General features: G+C 43.2%; 1 protein-coding gene across 2 annotated transcripts in view; it reads right to left on the bottom strand.

Moving 5' to 3' along the window:
• The window catches only part of mllt10 (MLLT10 histone lysine methyltransferase DOT1L cofactor), a 124,862-nt gene that overhangs the window by 56,785 nt on the left and 45,561 nt on the right, over positions 1–22,516 (bottom strand). For both annotated transcript variants that reach the window (XM_083658225.1, XM_083658226.1), the window contains exons 4-6: positions 20,890–20,999; positions 15,494–15,597; positions 13,000–13,093 (exon numbers count right to left, since the gene is read on the bottom strand). In XM_083658225.1, the coding sequence (XP_083514351.1) occupies positions 13,000–13,093; positions 15,494–15,597; positions 20,890–20,999 (308 nt within the window). The remainder of the gene's footprint in view (positions 1–12,999; positions 13,094–15,493; positions 15,598–20,889; positions 21,000–22,516) is intronic.

The raw sequence follows: 22,516 nt of genomic DNA, 5'->3' as shown, positions 1-22,516 counted from the left end.
TGTGTGCGTGTGTCTGTGTGTGTCTGTGTGTATGTCTGTGTGTGTGCGTGTGTCTGTGTGTGTGCGTGTGTCTGTGTGTGTGCGTGTGTCTGTGTGTGTGTGTGTGTGTGTTTCCTGCAGGCCTTTTCTAAGGCGGCCAGTGTGGGGAATCTTTTAGCCCCTGCTGTAGTTTGACTGCAGGGACTAACATTAGGTAGGTATACATCTGAGCCTCCAAACCACATAACAGACACATGCATGTGTGTGTGTGCGCGCACACACACACACACACACACACACACACACACACACACACACGCACACGCACACGCACACTCACATCTGAGCCAGCTGACCTCTGACCCTGGAATGTGCAAGGAGTGTGTGTGTGTGTGTGAGGGGGATGGGTTCTCTGGCTAATGCAAATCAGGCAGTAGTAACAAAAGCCAGGGCAGTTGGACTGAATCATGTGTGTGCGTGCACACGTGTGAACACACAAGCACACGCGCGCGCGCACGCACGCACGCACGCACACGCGCACACACACACACACACACACCTTCCACATCATCGTGAAGCGGCCCTTGTCAGACACAAAGACAAGTACATTCACAAAATAACAAAACATGCTGAATGCGCAATTATGGATACCAATAATGACTTTATGGATGAACACAAGCAAAATCTATTTGTTTTCTTTCATGCTTTTCTATCACCCAGTGAAAGAGAATTAACTACAACTGAAAAATTAGAAGAAGAAAAAAGAGGACTTCAAACAAATGCTTTTTGCCACAGCATCATTTTAAATCATTTCTCTATTGGCCTGCCTGCACAAAGGTTTAAAAACACAACAGAAAATAACACAAGGCCCAATCAGAGCTTTTCATCCAATGGAAGTGGAACAATTACTTGGTGGACCAATCGGTTCACAAAAACAGCTTGATGGAGAGGCCGACTTCCTCTGATGCCATAATGGCAGGGTAGACTGCATGGCCAGGGGACTCTTTCAAAATGCATCCAATCACGCTCCCTCCCTTGATGTTTAACATCTGAGCTAACAAGATTTCGTACCATAAGTGAAAATATATCAAAACCATTAAATGAAATGAGAAAAGACAAAAATAAATATAGGTGTATCCAGTCTAACATCAGTGGTGGCTTTTCAATAAAGTTTATTTTTCAACCATTTTAGAAAGTTACAAAATATAATTTGATGTTAATGCTTATTGCTTAGTACTTCCTCTTTTTGATTATTCTGATTAGGGCTGCAACAACTAATCGATAAAATCGATAAAAATCAATTATTAAATTTGTAGGCAACGAATAGCATTATTGATTCATTGGGTTGTGATTTGTTGGGTCGCAGAGCTATATAATTATATAAACATTTATCTACTACGTTATGACTTGCAGCTGCCTACTGCCTGTGTCGCGGCAGAAACTTTTCCTTTTCTAAAATATTTTCACACAAACACACATGCACAGACAAACACACACGATGAGCATTTCTAGCAAAAACACTAGTCGAAATTTCCTGGGCCAAAGTCGACTTTTCGTCGAAATTAGCCCCCTAAAAAATAAATTGCGAGTCAAATTTGACATGGTCTCCCCTGACTCTAAGTATAGTTGAATCACTTGGTTTGACCAAGTAAAAAAACATTTATAAGCATTTCGCAATGTCTATGGAAAAATGAATGGCGGATGAAATTCCATGGACAGGGAGAGGGGGTGACTTTGGACTTTTGGCACTCTTGTCATTAGGCAGCCAGACCTGAGCGTGCCCTACGTTAGCTATTAGCATTAGCGTAGCGCCGACTTGGCGCAGGGAACAGTAGACAGCAGACAATTGTCCAAGTCCCTCTGATCCGAGTCCCAAGCGAGTCTCAAGTCAATTGGTCCCGAGTCTCAAGCAAGTCCCAAGTCTTTCCTTTTGTCGGCAAGTCAAGTCAAGTCAAGTCACAATGATATTTCAAGTCAAGTCTCGAGTCGAGTCACAGGTTAGAAAAAATGACAAGGCAGAGATTATTTAGGCTGCGGACGTGCGCGTTCACGTTAATACGTGCTTGTTGCCAAGCAACACACTTCTCTCAGACGAGCTAGAGACAGCCGACAGACAGCTCCAACTCAGCTCAAACTTATAGAGTTGTATTCAAAGCATAGAAACGTTGTCACAGCTCAATTTAACATCGCCAACACAAGCAGTTTGATCACAAGTGCAATCAGTAGCCTACTGAATGCGATGGCAGACTGCGCACTGCGGGCAGTTGACGAAGTCAGGAAGAAATTGAAAGATCTTCAGACGCATCAGCTTAAAACCCGCCGACGAGCGGAGGTCCTGCGCCCAAAACGTCTATTTTACAGCACATATCGATCGATATTTTTGGAGAAGATTCCGGCCGCATCACGCGCAGATCAAGATGAGACAGCTGTCAGTGAGTAGCTACGCATTTGGGTGTAACTTTTTTTACGCCTGCTCCATACACAGACGCAGCGCATACAGGGTGCACTAGTCATAAAATTAAGTTAGTCGTAACTTTGAGTTCTACATCGGACGTAGCGTGTAAACCTAGGCGTACGCCCAGCTGGTGCACTCGGCTGATCTTGTCACAAGTCCGAGTCGAGTTTCGAGTCATTTTCTTCCAAGTCCGAGTCGAGTTTCAAGTATTTACCTTCCAAGTCCGAGTCGAGTCGGAAGTCGTCAAATTTGCGACTCGAGTCGACTCGAGTCCGAGTCCCTATGACTCGAGTCCAATTGTCTGGTAGACAGAATATCAGCTTTTCTTCTTGCAGTAACAAGCCTTGAAACCTTTTACTTGTGGCTGAGTGTTGCTGTAATATAGACAGTTTAAGACCATTTCTAGCGTTTCTAGAGCTACTGGGTGCTGCACTGCTGTCAGCTGAGCCTAGAGTCGTTCTGCTCCAGTCCGCAGCTCTGGTGTGCAGCACCTTGGCAATGTCACATTGACAAACGTGGTGTCATTCTTAAATAGACAGGCGCCGGTAAAAAATATAAAATTAGAAATAATTAAATAAACGATTTTCGACTTTCAATAATAAAAGTCGATCTTGATCATAAAAACGATTATTCGAAAATTCGAAATCCGTTGCCCATCCCTAGCACGCACACACACACGAGTGAGTTTGTAAAGTACTTGTTTTATCCCTTATTCAATCATTTTTACATCCTTTATTTGCTGTAAACTGTCTCGAAGTTTCGCTTATATAGATTGGTAAATAACTGTGCAATATCTGACTTATAGTCTTGTTTACAATCCAGTGTGGTTTACATATACATAATACTGTACATAGATATTAGCCTAGTTTGAACCTGCATGAAACCAGCTATAAATAGCTCAGTCATTCCAGATTCCCTGGCAGTTGCTTTTCAAAATAAAAGCCCTGCAATGCTGCCACTAAAATAACAGCACTTTAAAGTTTTATTTGTCACATGCCAAGGTACAATGCACAGCAAAGCAAAGCAGAGAAATGAGGGTAGGATTCGACAGCAGGGCAGACTGTAAAATGAAAATAATCAAACTTGCAAAAAAATGACAATAAACAAACAAATTAAACGCTACTCAATATTACGGCAAATATCGCGATATTTGGCCGAAGCCTAGTGTACGCCGCTCATGCCACACTCGTTCTCCAGCCTTTGCCACCTTTGTCTCCAAAAAATCCAGGGAAAAGCCTGAGAAGTTCTAAGCCTGCACAGGTGGGTGGTGGGATATCTACCATCATACAGTATATGACTACTGTAACATGCAGCTTTTTCAGACTGATGGGCTTAATTCAATTGGAGGCGACAGGGGAAATTGAGGTTGAGCCCTGTGCTGTTATGACAAGGGCTCGGGACACATGACAAAAAATAGGTGGAACAGATGACTTGTCGCCTCCTTAATTCAGATTTGACACAGCCAGTGATTACACCTTCCGCTAACAGGCACGACTGATTAAGCCACACTAATGTAGCGTTCATTACAGGCAGTCATATTGAGTTCTTAAATCCTGGCTCTACCATAACAGTGTTTCCCCTAGAAAAAAATTCAGGCCTGGAGGGATTTCGAAATGTAACCCGACCGCAACGGTGGGGGCCCTCACTGGTGACGCTAAACTTTTAGCTAACCTGTTCACATCTATGTTCGCAATGGCATCCCAAGTATCAGCATACTATTATGGGACGCGATGCGAACAGCTGTATTATGGAATGTGCGTTCCCAGGCAACGACACACGTTGACACGTTTTGGAACAGCGCCGCACGCTGGCACAATGCTCCTAAAAGCAAAATGCTTATTGTTTTGAATGATTTGGCATCTTCTATTACTGTCAACACTGTCAACAACAGTATTGTTGTATTGTAATAATATGCCATAAAGGTTTATTGAAATTTTGGGGGAAGCATAAAAAAAAAAACTTAAAAAAAAAGCTTAAAAAGAAAATGCTATTTTTTTCTGGTCTGGTGGGCCCGCCAGGCCTGTAGAATGGTAGGGGAAACACTGATGCATTTTTTGCTACGCAAGAAAAGGGTTCCCAGTTCCCATGTGTGAGCATGTTACAGTGCGGCGTGTGTTTCTGGTGTAGTCACATTGACTACGTTTACATGGGGGGTGGGGGGGGGGGTTGGAGAGCTGCAGGTAGGCTGAGTTTTTATGTTGAGAATAAACAGCAGTTATGCTTACCAGCATCACTTGGTCCATTTCAGGAGCTTGCTGCTGAAAAGTTTGGTGTTGCGCATCCAAGTCTTTTATAAAAAGTAGGCTAGTAGCCTACGTTATTACCTCGCAGATTCGCAAGCATTTGGGACTTCCGTGGGCACTATAGCCTACTCTCTCTTTAAATATCTCTCTTTAAATCGATGTTTCTCATCTCCTCACGATCAGAAATGTCGGCTTTTCTTTTCCATTGCCAGAGATGATGGACTATATGATTATATCGCCTCTTCTAGCGCTTTCTAGCACACATCAGCTGATCAGAACAGGCAAGATGCGTTGCAAACTGCAGTAAAGACCCTGATTGAGACACATATTCCGAATGCGCTGTATTCATGATCAAAGGATCCTCCTAAAAGACAAATAATACTGGAATAACCCAGATGTCTTAATCGGAAAATGCTAAATTCGGAAAAAGGCCAAATTCGGAAAATGCTACTGGAATAACTGTTTACATGACCCTTATCAAATTCAGAATATTGTCATTTTCCGAATAATAGCGGAATATTGTGTACATGTCAGTGTGTGAGCATGTTACAGTGTGGCATGTGTTTCTGGTGCAGTCACAGTGTGTGTGTCCCTCCATTGTGTGAGCATGTTACAGTGTGGCATGTGTTTCTGGTGCAGTCACAGTGTGTGTGTCCCTCCATTGTGTGAGCATGTTACAGTGTGGCATGTGTTTCTGGTGCAGTCACAGTGTGTGTGTCTCTCCATTGTGTGAGCATGTTACAGTGTGGCATGTGTTTCTGGTGCAGTCACAGTGTGTGTGTCTCTCCATTGTGTGAGCATGTTACAGTGTGGCGTGTGTTTCTGGTGCAGTCACAGTGTGTGTGTCTCTCCATTGTGTGAGCATGTTACAGTGTGGCATGTGTTTCTGGTGCAGTCACAGTGTGTGTGTCTCTCCATTGTGTGAGCATGTTACAGTGTGGCATGTGTTTCTGGTGCAGTCACAGTGTGTGTGTCTCTCCATTGTGTGAGCATGTTACAGTGTGGCATGTGTTTCTGGTGCAGTCACAGTGTGTGTGTCCCTCCATTGTGTGAGCATGTTACAGTGTGGCATGTGTTTCTGGTGCAGTCACAGTGTGTGTGTCTCTCCATTGTGTGAGCATGTTACAGTGGGGCGTGTGTTTCTGGTGCAGTCACAGTGTGTGTGTCTCTCCATTGTGTGAGCATGTTACAGTGTGGCGTGTGTTTCTGGTGCAGTCACAGTGTGTGTGTCCCTCCATTGTGTGAGCATGTTACAGTGTGGCATGTGTTTCTGGTGCAGTCACAGTGTGTGTGTCTCTCCATTGTGTGAGCATGTTACAGTGTGGCGTGTGTTTCTGGTGCAGTCACAGTGTGTGTGTCTCTCCATTGTGTGAGCATGTTACAGTGTGGCGTGTGTTTCTGGTGCAGTCACAGTGTGTGTGTCTCTCCATTGTGTGAGCATGTTACAGTGTGGCATGTGTTTCTGGTGCAGTCACAGTGTGTGTGTCTCTCCATTGTGTGAGCATGTTACAGTGTGGCATGTGTTTCTGGTGCAGTCACAGTGTGTGTGTCCCTCCATTGTGTGAGCATGTTACAGTGTGGCGTGTGTTTCTGGTGCAGTCACAGTGTGTGTGTCCCTCCATTGTGTGAGCATGTTACAGTGGGGCATGTGTTTCTGGTGCAGTCAGTCGTGAGTGGGAGGCATAGAGAGGGTAAGATCTGAGGGCTGTCTTACCTTATTGTCCTCGTCTGGGGGTCTATCCATAAGAGGAGAGTCACTTAAGCTTTGAGACCTACTACCACGGCCCCCGCACCTTCGCTAAAAGGTAAAGAGGAACTCCAAGTTACTGGATGAAGTCCAAAGAAAGAAGCTAAGATTATAGTAAAAAAGTAAAAATAGAAATTGGTAAAAAAAATAATAATAATAATAATAAAAAGGAACTAAAATAAGCCAACTGAACTCAAGGGAACTCAAAATCCAAAGACAGTCAAAGAAAGACATTGTCATGATCATTGGTGACAAAAAATAGTAGTTCTAGGATAGACCATAATGGCCTGTACTAAACTACTAAAGGTATGTATTCAAACCAAAGGCATAATGGCAAATGCAGCCATTTGGTGAACTATTGAATGAACCCATCATCATCACTTGAGTGTGGAACAACAGTGTTAAACAATAAGGAAAACCAGTAAGGGATGCAGGGCAACAGCTTCAAACAAAAACAAAAAGCCATCTTCAGGTTGTATTTTGTAGTTTTAAAACGCCAAATCCTGGCCAGAACCTAAAGCGGCACCCTGGGAGACTTTTGAAGGGCCTTGGCTATCGATCTTGGCACAAGCCAACTTTCTCACCACAAAAGACAACATAGCATCTGTTACCATAGCAACTAACAGCTACAGCCTCACGGTACAGCCAGATTACCGCCAGCCGTAGATCGTGGCCTGTGTTAATCCTACTACAGCCTACTTTCAAATGTACTTATCTATGCCCACAGACAGGGTTTCACAAACTGGTGACTCTGTGGAACAGTGAGTGTAATTGCAATATTTTGACTCCACTTCAAGCCCATGATCTTAGTTGCAAAAACAAAATTCTAACTCTGGATTTCCATGTCAAGAATCGTGGTGTTACTAAAAGTTACTAATATAAAATTATGCAACAAGGATTGCTGATCAATCTGTCATGGAAGATGAACGTAACTAGATACAGTCATGTGCCAGGAACAGCCAGTCCAAGTTGATTGAAAAACGAATGCTCGTGCATCAACGGTGCATTTATGCTGCTTGGAAATGGGGGGGAATCATTCTTCTTACCTGACCTAGTATCGACAAAACCTCTCGAGACAAAGAGACATTTTGTCGTGGTGGAGTCTAAACAGGGCAAATCTAGGCTTGAAATTAGATTTGGCTGGTGACTAAGTCCAGTCAAATACCATATGTTGCTAACATGGCATAAACATTCATCAAGTCATATGTTATGGAAGCCACTCTGCTAACAACATTGCTTTCTTCATCATTGATTCTCTCTCAAGCATTCCTGTCATCCATACAACCCCGGCGTAATGACATTATGCCCCACCGTCCAAAGCCATTCAAACACTATCAATATAACAGCAGGAATCTTTCTAGCAACATTTGTTAATATTGCAAAAATGTCATCCGTGTGTGTACTGTTGAGACTGTAAAACCCTCTTCCCATCCCTACTACCTTTCTACATTCTAATAGTACAATCATGCCTCCCCCACCTGGTGTGTGTGTGTGTGTGTGTGTGTGTGTGTGTGTGTGTGTGTGTGTGTGTGTGTGTGTGTGTGTGTGTGTGTGTGTGTGTGTGTGTGTGTGTGTGTGTGTGTGTGCGCGTATGGTGGATTGTTAAGTAATGGAGGGGTGGAACAAAATCTGAGACACAACAGGCAGGGTTTTCCATTACTGCATACAATGTCCAGCTGGTTGAAAATAGTAGGCAGCCGGGGGGGGGGGAGTAACTGACATTACATGCCAATTTGCATATCAACAACTACAGTCTCTGCTCGCAATGGAGGGAGGGGGGCTGCGCTGTATATGGGAAGCGCTGTGATGTGATTCAACACATGTCTAAGCACGGTGATTGACCGCCCAGCCTCCTTGGGAACTGCAAGTTATTTAGCTATTCGTTTTTCACAATGCTGGTTACTAGGGGTGGGAATCAATCACCAGATGCCCACGATACGATACTAAAACGATACTTGAGTCATGATACGATAGTATTGCGATATCGCCGATATTGCGATATATTGAATATTGCGATATATTGAATATTGCGATATTTCGATATATTGTCTAACTCCTTTTCCTACCTTTTCCTTGACCTCACCGGAAGTAAAACATGCAGTGTTTTTTTGTTTTGTTTTTGCCCAAAATGTAGGCTACATTATTAAGCTTCTCTGGACTCAATATGCCACTGCAGGCGCGGACTGCAACATCGGGCGCTTCGGGCAGATGCCCGGTGGCCTGGCATGGCCTGCAATTTTTTTATATCGATACTTGGCGTCCAAATAACGATACAATATCGTCAGGCAAAATATCGCGATACTATGGTGTATCGATTTTCTCCCCCACCCCAACTGGTTACTACATAGTGGGGGGGGGGGGGGGGGGGGTGAGTCTGGTACCAGTGAAGTTAATGAAAAGGTAAAAAGATTAGAGCTGCAACTACAGACAGAAAATTAATCGTCAACTATTTTTATAATTGATAAAGACTGATTTTTAAGAAAAAAATATACAAAAATTAAAATGTAAATGTGAATGTATTAATATCTTCTATGATGGTAAACTGATCATCTTTGCGTTGTAGACTGTAGGTCAGGACAAAAGAATGGTTGTGTTTTAGAGTTCCTTACGCGTTTGAAAGACCCAGACTCTCGTTCACATTGAGGGTGAGAGGTGTGGCAGGACCTGGTTGGCCAGGGATGACTGGATCCCACCATCAGCGGATTCCACAGCGGGGAGTCACTCCAGCATATAGCACCACTGGCTAGCAGTTGGTTGGTTCCATAGCGATTAGGGATGGGCATTTCTAGCAAAAACACTATTCGAAATTCGCTGGCCAAAGTCGACTTTTAATCGAAATTCGAAAATAAAATAAAAAATGTTAAAAAAAAAAAAAAAAAAATTTTTTTTTTTTGTGAGTGAAATGTTGCATTGTCTCCCCTGATTCTAACTATAGTCGAATCGCTTGGTTTGAGCAAGTAAAACAATTTTTATAAGCATTTTAAGCAAGGTTTATGGAAAAATGAATGGCGGATGAAATCCCATGAAGAGGGAGAGGTTGCTTATAAAAATTGTTTTACTTGCTCAAACCAAGCGATTCGACTATACTTAGAATCAGGGGAGACAATGCAACATTTCACTCACCCCCAATTTTTTTTTTTTTTTTTTTTTCCCCCCCCCAATAAACGAATTTCGACTTTCAATAATAAAAGTCGACCTTGATAATAACAACGATTATTCGAAAATTCGAAATTCGATGCCCACCCCTAATAGCGATTGTGCAGCTTGTCCTTTTCCATATCATATTGGTCTGGACACTAGTCTGGAGAAGCGCCCCGGGGAGAGCCACATCGCTCATCCTCATCCCTATCACAGCTCTGGGGCCGGACTCTGCTCCTGTAGCTGCTTCTATACCGCTTGCTCTCTTGGGCATTGAACTCAGGACTCCGTGCAGTGTCTTGTGCCATATACAGTATATAGCCTTGCTGGCATTGGAAGTCTGACATCACTGGTGATGTCATAACTCACATCGCAGCTTTTAGGTCATATTGCCTATAGTCTAGCATTGTCCTTCGAAGCTGCCCGGAGGAGACTAGACAGATTCACGTTCATATATGGGCGAGATATTATGAGGATATGAACCGCTACGTTGCAGAAAATACGTTATTTACAGTGTGTACTACGTATGCCCCGTTTTCGCCCGTTTTGGCCAGTTCGGACTCTACTTGGACCTGAATATCTTCTATGGCGATCAAAATGAAACCACAGTTCTCTGGGTGAGTAAAACATCATATTTTAAGCTGGAAATAAGGTCTGCGGTGTAAAAAACCGGAATTCTCCTTTACGGAGCCGTTTGAAGCATACATTTTCCACAATGGAATATGGGCGTATATCCTTGCATACGAAAGTTGCGATAGCCTCGGTTATTTTTAGGGCACGCGGGCAATTGGCTGGTAATTCTAATGAATCCTTTGTTCTTATGCTCTGAAAATTTGAAAAATAAAATATTGGGGGGGGTCCACCCCCCTTTGAGTGCCCCCCCACGCTAATTAAATGCCCCCTCTGTAATTTGGGTTTGGAGCCAAGGAGAACAGCAAAGGAGACCAACGGCTAGGAGATTGGATATTTCTTTATTGTTATTTACATTTACATGCCTGCTTCCCTTCCAGTTGCCAGGAAACCCCGTGGCTCCGCCTACTATGGAGGGTGGATCGCGCCTAAATCAAATACAATACACACATTGAAATACTATGCACACATTGAAATACAATACACATATTGGAAATACAATACATATATTGAAAATACAATACACATCTGAAGAATACAATACATGTGTAACAATAAATACAATACCGAAATGCTTAAATACAATACACATCTCGAAAATACAACTGTATTGTATTTTCGATATGTGTATTGTATTTCGATATGTGTATTGCCTTTTCAATATGTGTATTGTATTTCAATGTGTGTATTGTATTGAATTTTGGCATGGGTGATTCATGCCATAATCAAATACAATACACACATTGAAATACAATACACACATCGAAATACAATACACATATCGAAATACAATACACATATCGAAAATACAATACAGTTGTATTTTCGAGATGTGTATTGTATTTTCAATATGTGTATTGTATTTAAGCATTTCGGTATTGTATTTATTGTTACACATGTATTGTATTCTTCAGATGTGTATTGTATTTTCAATGTCAGTCAGGAATGTTTCCCGTTTTTTTGAGTTGTGACGTAATCACTCCGTTCCCGCTCCACTCAGCTGGCTCAGAGTGCACCACCCTGAGAGACACTTCTTTTTAGTCTGCGACCATGTGTCGAGAGACACTTTCTAAAGAGTATAAATTAAGCTTAAGTTGGCTACCTTAACTACCTTGCTGGCAAAATGTCGACGAAGACGTGGGCCAATCTGCTGCGGGAGGCAGCTAATGCCATGGATCTAATTCCTCCCCCCAGTACCCCTCCTGTGCCCCCAATGTCTGTAACGTTACCCTCACATGGATCAACTTGCATGGAATCAAGAGTTCGTGGTGCTGTGCAAGGTAACGTTAACGTCAAAACCACTGGAAAATATCTAGCTAGCTAGCTATCTGGCTAACCAGAGGTCTAGCTAGCTAGATAATTGTCCTGTCGTTTGACGTTACCTTGCACAGCACCACGAACTCCCATGGAAGTTGATCCAGATGAGGCTAACACATACTGGGGCATATTGAGGGCCCAGGATGAGTGGCTGGTGGAGGAGGGGTACTGGGAGGAGGAATTTGCTCCATAGCCGCCAGCTGAGTGGAGCTTCCGGTCCGGAGTGATACGTCAAGCCAATCAGAATCAAGAAGTACTACTCGTCATAAAAATGCACACTGAAATACAATACACACAACTAAATACAATACACACAACTAAATACAATACACACACAACTAAATACAATACACACAACTAAATACGCTTCGCCTGAGATTTGCGGTTGCCATAGCGAAAAAATGCCATGTTTTTCAATGCCAATCAGGATTATTCATGCCAAAATTCAATACAATACACACATTGAAATACAATACACATATCGAAAAGGCAATACACATATCGAAATACAATACACATATCGAAAATACAATACACATATCGAAAATACAATACAGTTGTTTATTAACTATATATGTATATATATGTATGTATTTTCAAGATGTGTATTGTATTTTCAATATTTCAAGTATTTTGGTATTGTATTTATTGTTACACATGTATTGTATTCTTCAGGGGCCGGTTGCACCAAGTGGTCTTAACTATGCATGGTCGTAACTCCTACGTCGGTCTTAGTTAAGTCCAGTCTTTAGAGTGGATTTATGCCTGTTGCACCAACACGGCTTACGTCTGGTCTTAACTACGCCGGTCGTAGCAATGCGCGTCCATGTGAATTGCCAGGGAATGCCCCCTGATTGGATGATGTGTGCCTCGCGACCTGCTTGGAGCGCACTGTGCCACTACGCTCTATCAGCCACTACTGTATGTGCATCACTACACTACACTCCTCCCATCCTCCCTCGCTCCGGGAGAAAAATGGCGGCGATTGAGCGAGACAGACAGACAGTCTGAATGAAATTGAATGTAACGTTCCCAATTCTATGTATTAAATTCTAAAAAAATTAACGGCAACATTTGGGAAGGCTAAGCCACACAACTAGTTCGTTGTAATCTAACATCATGCTTCAAAAGACGGAGAACTGGCTGTGTTACGACGATGACGGTAAGGACTCAAAAAGGTCTCAGCTGATAAGACACGGAGATCTCTGTTACAGGCAGGCTCTACGCCTCCTCCTGACCAGGCGTAAGAGTTGGCCAAGATGTGTTACTTTATGGGGGAGGAATTCTGCCAGGTAAGGAGAGGAGTGTGGGTGGCCATATTGCCTGCGGGGTTTTCAGATCGAGTGGAGAGCCGTTTCGCAGGAAATCTGGGGGGGTTAGTCCCCCTTTAAATATAGGAAAGAGATACTGGATACTGATTTATGTATGTGATTTGGTACATTTAGATATGTGCGAAAGTCAATGTAATGGGACTGCCAGGGGACACTTACCAGTTTGCTGTGGTGGTATTTGCAGTATCCACAGTACTTGACATTGTCGGCGTCGGATCCCTGTTCCTCACATAACAACCCAGCAAACTGGGCACTGGAGCAGGGATGGCGAGGAGTGAGGTAACGAAGGCCAAAGGGATGTGGAAAACAGAGAAGGAAAATCTTAATTGCTCAAACTTATTGATAAAGCATTTGATTGAGAGAGAGAAAACCCATTTGGTATTGTTTGGTAAATTTGGCATTTTAATTACAATTAATCGATTGATTGATCCTTAAGGTTACCGATGATCGATTCAGGAATGTGCTTAAAATTGACATCCCTAGTGTAGTTTTTTTTTAATCGATAGATTAATCGACTAATCGAAAAAATAGTCGTTAGATTAATCGAGAAGAAGACGATCGTTTGGGACAGCCCTAATGTGTGAACACTTCTCGACTGTGCTGTGTTAGTGATGGCAGAGCAGCAGTGGCGTGTCTAGGGAGTGACGCGGGCCACCCCTAGAATCTGATTGGCCACCCCAAGTGCCACCCCATATGATTGGCTCTCTGCCCAGTCAGTAAACCAAGCTTCCGTGTATAGGCACAATCCAGTCTTAAACCTGAGAGGCAGTAATGAGACATAGTAGTGTCTAGCCTGCCGAAAGCCCCAGAGAAGAAGATCTTGATTTGTAGATTTGGCAGCAGCTGAGCAGCAGTCAACTAACGCTAAACCAATGTCGTCTTGTCTTGTGAAGACGATTGAAGTGAAGCGTCCTCTGTCTGATTCCTGGCGGCTACATGGACCAGGTGTCTCCTATATGCTATTTATTTATTGTGGCATGCGTGAGTAGACTCTTTGATACACATGACATAACTACTGTGCCAGTGGTTTAAAGAAAGACAACATACCTGCCAACAAACACGGAGATTTTCACTTTGAAATGAAGCACCCTCGCTAAAAAAAATATCATGACATGTTACGGTAGGCTTGAAACTTCACCCTGTCTTTAAAACTAAGCCTGTTACTAACAGGGTAAACGGACAATAAACCTGTGTGCTAGAATACGTGATAATGTGGTGCAGGTGTGTTTTCACTTTTCATCTCAGCTTGCTAGTTGCTAACATGAACAAACCTGTCGTCAGTCATTGTTTGGTTGTCAATGCTAATGCTAGCTATGTAAATCTGTCTTGTGTAACTTTGTAGGCCTGATGTGAGCATGTCAAATGTATCCATGCATGCACAAGGAAATCTATTGTGCAAGAGATATAAAGTGACATATAGTATGTCTTAATGTGACTATTACAGTATGAAAAGAAATCAGAACATTGAGGATTTCTTCTCCATCAAAACAAAGAAATTAAAAACTGCACAGCAGGACAGAGGCAGGACTGTGCCGTGTGCGAGCGAGTGTTTTTTGGCTAAAAGTCCAAAAAAACGTCAGATTTTCTTCGGAGGGTCCCTTCCTGGCCACCCCTTCATAAGTATGTGCCCCACTTGTGCCACCCTGGTAAAAAAAAGTCTGGACATGTCACTGCAGAGCAGGCCTCGACAGGAGACTCTACTCAGCCTTCATTCTTCATTCCGAGCCTCGACATTGTTCCCGCTAGGGAGCTGCAGATCGACTCGGCCTAACAAAGTGCTCAGCTCTGGGTCCACAACTACAGATTAAGTTAAACTCTGACAACATTTATTTTCAAAAGGGCTCATGTTTATGAGAAATGGTCCTGTAGATTATCCCTTATGTTCTTCAGATAGGGGGGATTTATAGACTTTTTTTTTCTTTCAGCGAATACGATAATCGATAAATATCTGCTTCTCATGTCCAATAACCGATACGATAACTGATAATAATTTCACATTTTTGTATTAAAAAAAGAAGAAGTTCTTAACCTATAGTTTATGAACACCTGGGGTAAGAGGGGCAGATGTAGTGAGCAGAGATGGATGATTTAATATTCCATAGCTCTGACGTAACCAAATCTAACTGACATCACTAACACAAAACAAAGAACACTTCTGATATAATATGATATGAGTGTTTTAGTAAAGTGTATCACTCAACACAAAAAATAAAGGCTTTGATAGAACCAAAAGCCTATGGCTTCTTAGAAACAATATTTGGGAATACTGATTATGCAAAGCTTCAGATAACAACCTCGTGCCGGAGGTAGGTACTGTTTTATTGTGATCGCTAACGTATTATGTAGCGTACTGCCATTTTAGCAGAGCCTGCAGCTCCGTAACGAGCAGCAACGTCAAGACTCAGAATGAAGAATGAAGGCTGAGTCTTGTGTCGAGGCTATGAAGGCTAACACAGCACAGCAGGAAAATGTGGAGACATAATGCTACCCTAAATTCAGGTACATTTAAGGAACGGAGTGTTACGTTTATGTTTAGCGATCTTAGTGAAGACTCGAGTCAATTTGTGACTTGCTTACTGGAGTAGGAGGCAAGAAGTGAATGAAATGACCACTCTTTGGCCAGTGTAGTTGCTGTGATGTGAACAGATCTCACCATGTGACATGGAAGGCCTGCCTGCAGCCATGCTTGTTGCAGGTCATACAGGCTCCAGTGGCTGCTTTACTCTCTCTGCCCTGGTCCTCGCAGATATAACATGTCTGCACACACACACAGGCAAACATACAAACATTTTAATTAAGAGAAGGACAAACAATTCTATACAGAATGAAGCATATGCATTAGAGGTCTTCGGGTATGCCTGACCCCCCGAATACCCGAGGATCCGACCCGGACCCGGCCGGGTCTGGGTCCATTCAAAAGAAGTGACTCCGGGTCTGGGTCGGTTCCGGTAGCGATTGTCTCGGGGCTCTGACAGTGAAATGCCGGGTCCAATAAGACCCGAGTGGACCCGGCGAGTGGCTGTCAAGAGCACTTTTTTTCCCATCCCCCCTCCCCTCCCGAGTCTGTGCGAGCCGAGGGCGTGTAATACGCGAGTGGATCCGAGAAGAAGACCCGTGATCAGCGCTGATCACGAGAGAAACGCATCAAAACAGCACACGTGAGGCTTGTTGTCACAAACTGCAAGTAAATCCATAGAGAAAATAACTAGCAAAGAGCGTTCCCATCTGCAATGAAAATTACTTCCTCGTTTGCCTGAGGCGCATGTGACCACATGCGTACACATGCGCCTCAGGCAAACGAGGAAGTGATTTTCGTTGCAGAGAGGTAACCCTCTTGCTGGTTCCTCTCGCTATGGATTTAATTGAAGATGACTGTTTCCCGTACTTGTTTGGATTATTATTTGATGATCGCATGGTGAGTACACAAGTCACAACATGTATGTGATTGTTTCTAACGCTGTTGTGTGTGTGTTTTTGGGCGAAGGAACGGCGGTAGCATAGAGGCAGCATCAACCAGGGGAGAATGCTATAACGTTAGTTAATAAAGATGCACAAAGTTTCATTTGATATACAACTTGTAGCAGTTAACAAGCAACTTTGACGTCGACACCACTAGTCTCTGCCTCGGTATTTCTCGGATCTGAACGGGGCCGGGTCTCAAATTTCTAACTAGAACGACCGCAACGCGGACTTATGCCTCCGCCATTAGTTAATTCTTGAGTCCAAATCGCCATTTGAGGCAAATTGGAAGAAATTCCGTCAAGGCGCTCCTGAGATGTTGCGTTACAGTTACAGAGCTTGGAAATTGGGTGCGTGAGGTCACAGTGACCTTGAACTTTGACCACCAAAATGCAATCAGTTCATCCTTGAGTCCAAGTGGACGTTTGAGGCAAATTCGAAGAAATTCCATCAAGACATTCCTGAGATATCGCGTTGACAAGCTTGAAAATGGCATTCGAGAGGTCACAGTGACGTTGACCTTTGATAACCAAAATGGAATCAGTTCATCCTTGCGTCCAAGTCGATGTTTGAGCCAAATCAGAAGAGATTATATCAAGCCGTTCTTGAGATATTGCGTTAACCAACTTGGGAATGGCGTTCGTGAGGTCACAGTGACCTTGAAGTTTGACCACCAAAATGTAATCAGTTCATCCTTGAGGCCAAGTTAATGTTTGAGGCAAATTTGATGAAATTCCGTCAAGGCATTCCTGAGATATGGCGTTAACAAGCTTGAAAATGGCGTTGGAGAGGTCAGTGACCTTGACCTTTGATCACCAAAATGTAATCCTTTCATCCTTGCGCCCAAGTCGATGTTTGAGGCAAATTTGATGAAACTCCGTCAAGGAATTTCTGAGATGTTGCGCTAACAAGCTTGAAAATGGCGATCAAGAGGTCACAGTGACCTTGGCCTTTGACCACCAAAATCTAATAAGTTCATCCTTGAGTCCAAGTCGATGTTTGAGGCAAATTTGATGACATTCCGTCAAGGCATTCATGAGATATCGCGTTAACAAGCTGGAAAATGTCGTTTGAGAGGTCACAGTGACCTTGACCTTTGACCACCAAAATCTAATCAGTTCATCCTTGAGTCCAAGTCGATGTTTGAGACAAGTTTGATTAAATTCCGTCAAGGCATTCCTGAGATATCGCGTTAACAAGCTTGAAAATGGCGTTCGAGAGGTCACAGTGACCTTGGCCGTTGACCTTTGACCACCAAAATCTAATCAGTTCATCCTTGAGTCCAAGTCGATGTTTGAGGCAAATTTGATGAAATTCCGTCAAGGCATTCCTGAGATATCGCGTTAACAAGCTTGAAAATGGCGTTCGAGAGGTCACAGTGACCTTGAACTTTGACCACCAAAATGCAATCAGTTCATCCTTGAGTCCAAGTGGACGTTTGAGGCAAATTCGAAGAAATTCCATCAAGACATTCCTGAGATATCGCGTTGACAAGCTTGAAAATGGCATTCGAGAGGTCACAGTGACGTTGACCTTTGATAACCAAAATGGAATCAGTTCATCCTTGCGTCCAAGTCGATGTTTGAGCCAAATCAGAAGAGATTATATCAAGCCGTTCTTGAGATATTGCGTTAACCAACTTGGGAATGGCGTTCGTGAGGTCACAGTGACCTTGAAGTTTGACCACCAAAATGTAATCAGTTCATCCTTGAGGCCAAGTTAATGTTTGAGGCAAATTTGATGAAATTCCGTCAAGGCATTCCTGAGATATGGCGTTAACAAGCTTGAAAATGGCGTTGGAGAGGTCAGTGACCTTGACCTTTGATCACCAAAATGTAATCCTTTCATCCTTGCGCCCAAGTCGATGTTTGAGGCAAATTTGATGAAACTCCGTCAAGGAATTTCTGAGATGTTGCGCTAACAAGCTTGAAAATGGCGATCAAGAGGTCACAGTGACCTTGGCCTTTGACCACCAAAATCTAATAAGTTCATCCTTGAGTCCAAGTCGATGTTTGAGGCAAATTTGATGACATTCCGTCAAGGCATTCATGAGATATCGCGTTAACAAGCTGGAAAATGTCGTTTGAGAGGTCACAGTGACCTTGACCTTTGACCACCAAAATCTAATCAGTTCATCCTTGAGTCCAAGTCGATGTTTGAGACAAGTTTGATTAAATTCCGTCAAGGCATTCCTGAGATATCGCGTTAACAAGCTTGAAAATGGCGTTCGAGAGGTCACAGTGACCTTGGCCGTTGACCTTTGACCACCAAAATCTAATCAGTTCATCCTTGAGTCCAAGTCGATGTTTGAGGCAAATTTGATGAAATTCCGTCAAGGCATTCCTGAGATATCGCGTTAACAAGCTTGAAAATGGCGTTCGAGAGGTCACAGTGACCTTGGCCGTTGACCTTTGACCACCAAAATCGAATCAGTTCATCCTTGAGTCCAAGTCGATGTTTGAGGCAAATTTGATGAAATTCCGTCAAGGCATTCGTGAGATATCGCGTTAACAAGCTGGAAAATGGCGTTTGACAGGTCACAGTGACCTTGACCTTTGACTACCAAAATCTAATCAGTTCATCCTCGAGTCCAAGTCGATGTTTGAGACAAGTTTGATTAAATTCCGTCAAGGCATTCCTGAGATATCGCGTTAACAAGCTTGAAAATGGCGTTCGAGAGGTCACAGTGACCTTGACCTTTGACCACCAAAATCGAATCAGATCATCCTTGAGTCTAAGTCGATGTTTGAGGCAAATTTGATGAAATTCCGTCAAGGCGTTCCTCAGATATCGCGTTAACTCATTCAGGGCCAGTTTAGGACTGCCAATATTTAGCACAGGCCAAAGATTTTCATAATTGTTGGTCATCTTTCAAGACCCACAGTAAATTATCTATTAGCACCAGAGTGATTTGCAATACCTCAAAATGAAGATGTACGTCTCTGGGTTCACCAGGAAAAAAAAAGTGAGCTTTTAGCATGTTCTGTACTCTACTTATAGCCATTTATATACACCCTGTTTTCACCCAAAATGTCTCTCTGAGAAAAGAAATTGCAGAAAATGGCATTTATGTACACAGCACACAATATCAGGCAGAACTCGCTCTCAATTATTTTATTTTGAACTGTATTGACATCAGACATGTAAATATTATTCATTATGACACAAATGACAAAAAAAAAAAAATATATATATATATATATGAAGTGCTTTTTTTACATTCAACAATACAGTTTGCTCAGTGTGAGTGAGTGTACAGACAGACACACAGACAGACAGACAGACAGACAGACACACACAGACACACGCATACGCGCGCACACACACACACACACACACACAGAGAGAGAGTTCTCTCCACAGCTGCTGCTAGATCGCACCTCCTTCCCCCTCCTTCCCCATCAGCGTTTTGCCTCCAGTGCTGCTCGTTTCCCTACTCTCGCTGGGACGAATGCTGCGACACACACAGGAACGGGTCCGCGGCTTGGCTTTGAACAGGCGCTGCTGGAACCGGATCGATCATGTTCGTCACGGGTTTGACTAGGCAATCCAGGTTCGCCCTGCAGCAAGGCTGGCACATAGGAACGGGGTCCAGGGACCAGGATCGATCATGTTGGTCACGGGTTTGACTACCGCGGTTTCGATGTCCGCTGCTCTGCAGCAAGTCGATCAGCTCTGCAGCGCGGCGAGGGGGCATTTCAATGGCGTTTCTCCTCTGCAACAAGGAAGCGCGTTTCTCCTCCTTTCCACCTTCTTCCTAATTTCAAACAACAGCTGCGGTATGTGTTTGATAACGTGCTGTCGGCTTGACTTTGAGGTTAGGGACCCGAAACTATGTCACAGGCTGGGTAAGTGTTTCAACTATGCGCTGCACTCATAAAAACAAAAACACGTCAAACACGTCATTGGCGGGGAGGGCTATTTCTGATAACACGTCAAAGACGTCATTGGCGGTGAATGAGTTAACAAACATCGTACGGACATACGTACGGACGGACGGACGGACAACCCGGATCCATAATGCCTCCGGCCTGGCTATCGCCGGCGGAGGCATAAAAATAGACGGGTCCACTCCGGGTCCGACATTTATCGGTTCTGAACGGGGCCGGGTCTCAGATTTCTAATAATAGACGGGTCCATTACGGGTTCGGGCACAAATTCCCCGGGTCCATTAGGGTCCGAGTCTGTGATTTTGGACCCGTGAAGACCTCTAATATGCATGTATCTGTGTCTCCCCCCCCAATTTTTTATTTATTTATCCTGGTTGCTGCTCCACCCTCTGCCGATCTGGGGAGAGCCGAAACTGGTTCCATGCTTCCTCCAAGACATGGGCAGTAGCCAGCTGCTTCTTTTCACCTGACAGGGGAAGCTTCACCGGTAGGACATAGCACGTGGGAGGATCACGCTATTCTAACGAGTTCCCCTCCCTCCGAACAGGCGCCCCGAACGACCAGAGGAGGCACCACTTCAGCGACCAGGATATTGCATGTTTTGGTGAGGGGTTCCTGTATGAAGGAAACCCCCACAGGTATCTGTGTCTTGACTGTATTTTCTGGTATCTCTACCAGTGTACAATGTGTAAATTGTGACCTTGTTGTAGCGCTCGCTTGGCACAGACTGAAGTACTATCGGCTCCATCGTTGAGACATTGGCGAACTCCACCTCAGGTATGTAAAGGGCACAAACCACATGGGCCCAGCCTGTAAACATACACAGTGAAGAACAGTCAGTCAAATATATATTTAATCAAGTACAGTAGCTCAAAAAAGGCAGTAAAAGTTAGAAGTAAAGGTTAGGGCAAAGTTATTCAAATGAAAATGAACAAAGAATGGACAAAGAGAAGCTAACAGCTGTGCAGTGCAAAACATCCACAATTAGACTTCTTAATTATTTTTGAACAACAGCTAATACCATTCTGTTCAACAAACCCAGTTTTTACACCTTCCAACAGAGAGCTGACCAGTGGGCTATCTCAGAGCTCCGTTTGTGAAGCAAATAAGGCCCATTTCACAGCAACCGTTTTGAGGTGGTAAGGCAGGAAGTAAAGCAGGTGTAACCAATAACATTAATGAGGGGCCTTGCACTGGAACACCTAAATGGAATGGAACCATCATTACACCTGCTTTACTTCCTGCTTTACCACCTCAAAATGGTTGCTATGAAAAGGGTCTATGCAGAAGTAACTTAAACCTGCATTCTTTCAAATAGCCTGCAGGGGGTGACTCCAGTGGCTGCAAAAAGAAGTCCGGCTACATGGAAGTGAATGGGAAAATGGTGCTACTTCTCACTTGATTTATGGCCCCCCGGTAAACACTTTCCTGAGTTTATGGCCTCAATCGCCAAGTCTTCTTCAATACAGCATGTTCTTTTTAATGCTCTTTTAATCTTTTATTTATTTATTTTTATTCTCCTTTAATTTTTTATTCTTTTAATTATTTTATCTTATTTTAATTTTATTTTTACTCTGTAGCACTTTGGGATTTTGTCCAAAATGAAAAGTGCATTAGAAATACAATTTATTATTATTATTATTATTAGCATGATGTTCATTTTGTAAATTATCCTCCCATTTCCAGTCAAATAGAGGACAAAAAAGACTTTTGGGGCATGATTGACACGTCACCTCACCTGTCCAGTGATCGCGCAGCTCACGGACCAATAGCAAATTCACTAGGGATGCACCAACCCCCTTTTTTACACTTCCGATCCGATTCCGATACCTGAATTTGGATATCTGCCGATACCAATATTATTGCGATACCGATATTTTTCTTGAATATACAGTATAGGCAAAGATTTAGCCAATTAAAGATTATTTTTTTTAAATATACCTTGCAAAAAGCAGATCAAATTAAGAAAATATACAAGGCAAAGAAGTTTACTATTATACATGGGCAAATTACGGCCCGCGCTGGAATTGCATTTTCTTTTTTTTACAATTCCGATCCCGATCCGTGAATTATGTCAGTATCGGCACCCAATACCGATATTGGATCGGCCCCATCCCTAAAATTCACGTCACTTTTGTCTCCAAATAACCAATGCCAACCTCGAGGCTTCAAAATACAAGTCCAAAAACCAATGGGTGACGTCACGGTAGTTACGTCCAGATATTTATATGGTCTATGGAGCTGACACTAGTTGGGTTTCCATCCACCTGTTTTTATGCAAAACTTCAAATTGCGCAAATTCGATAAAACCTCCAAATATCGCAAAA

Source organism: Poromitra crassiceps (assembly GCF_964638095.1).
Source record: "Poromitra crassiceps genome assembly, chromosome: 2".
Lineage (NCBI taxonomy): Eukaryota > Metazoa > Chordata > Actinopteri > Beryciformes > Melamphaidae > Poromitra > Poromitra crassiceps.
Note: the sequence above shows the minus strand (reverse complement) of the source record. Positions and strands in the feature narration are given on the sequence as shown.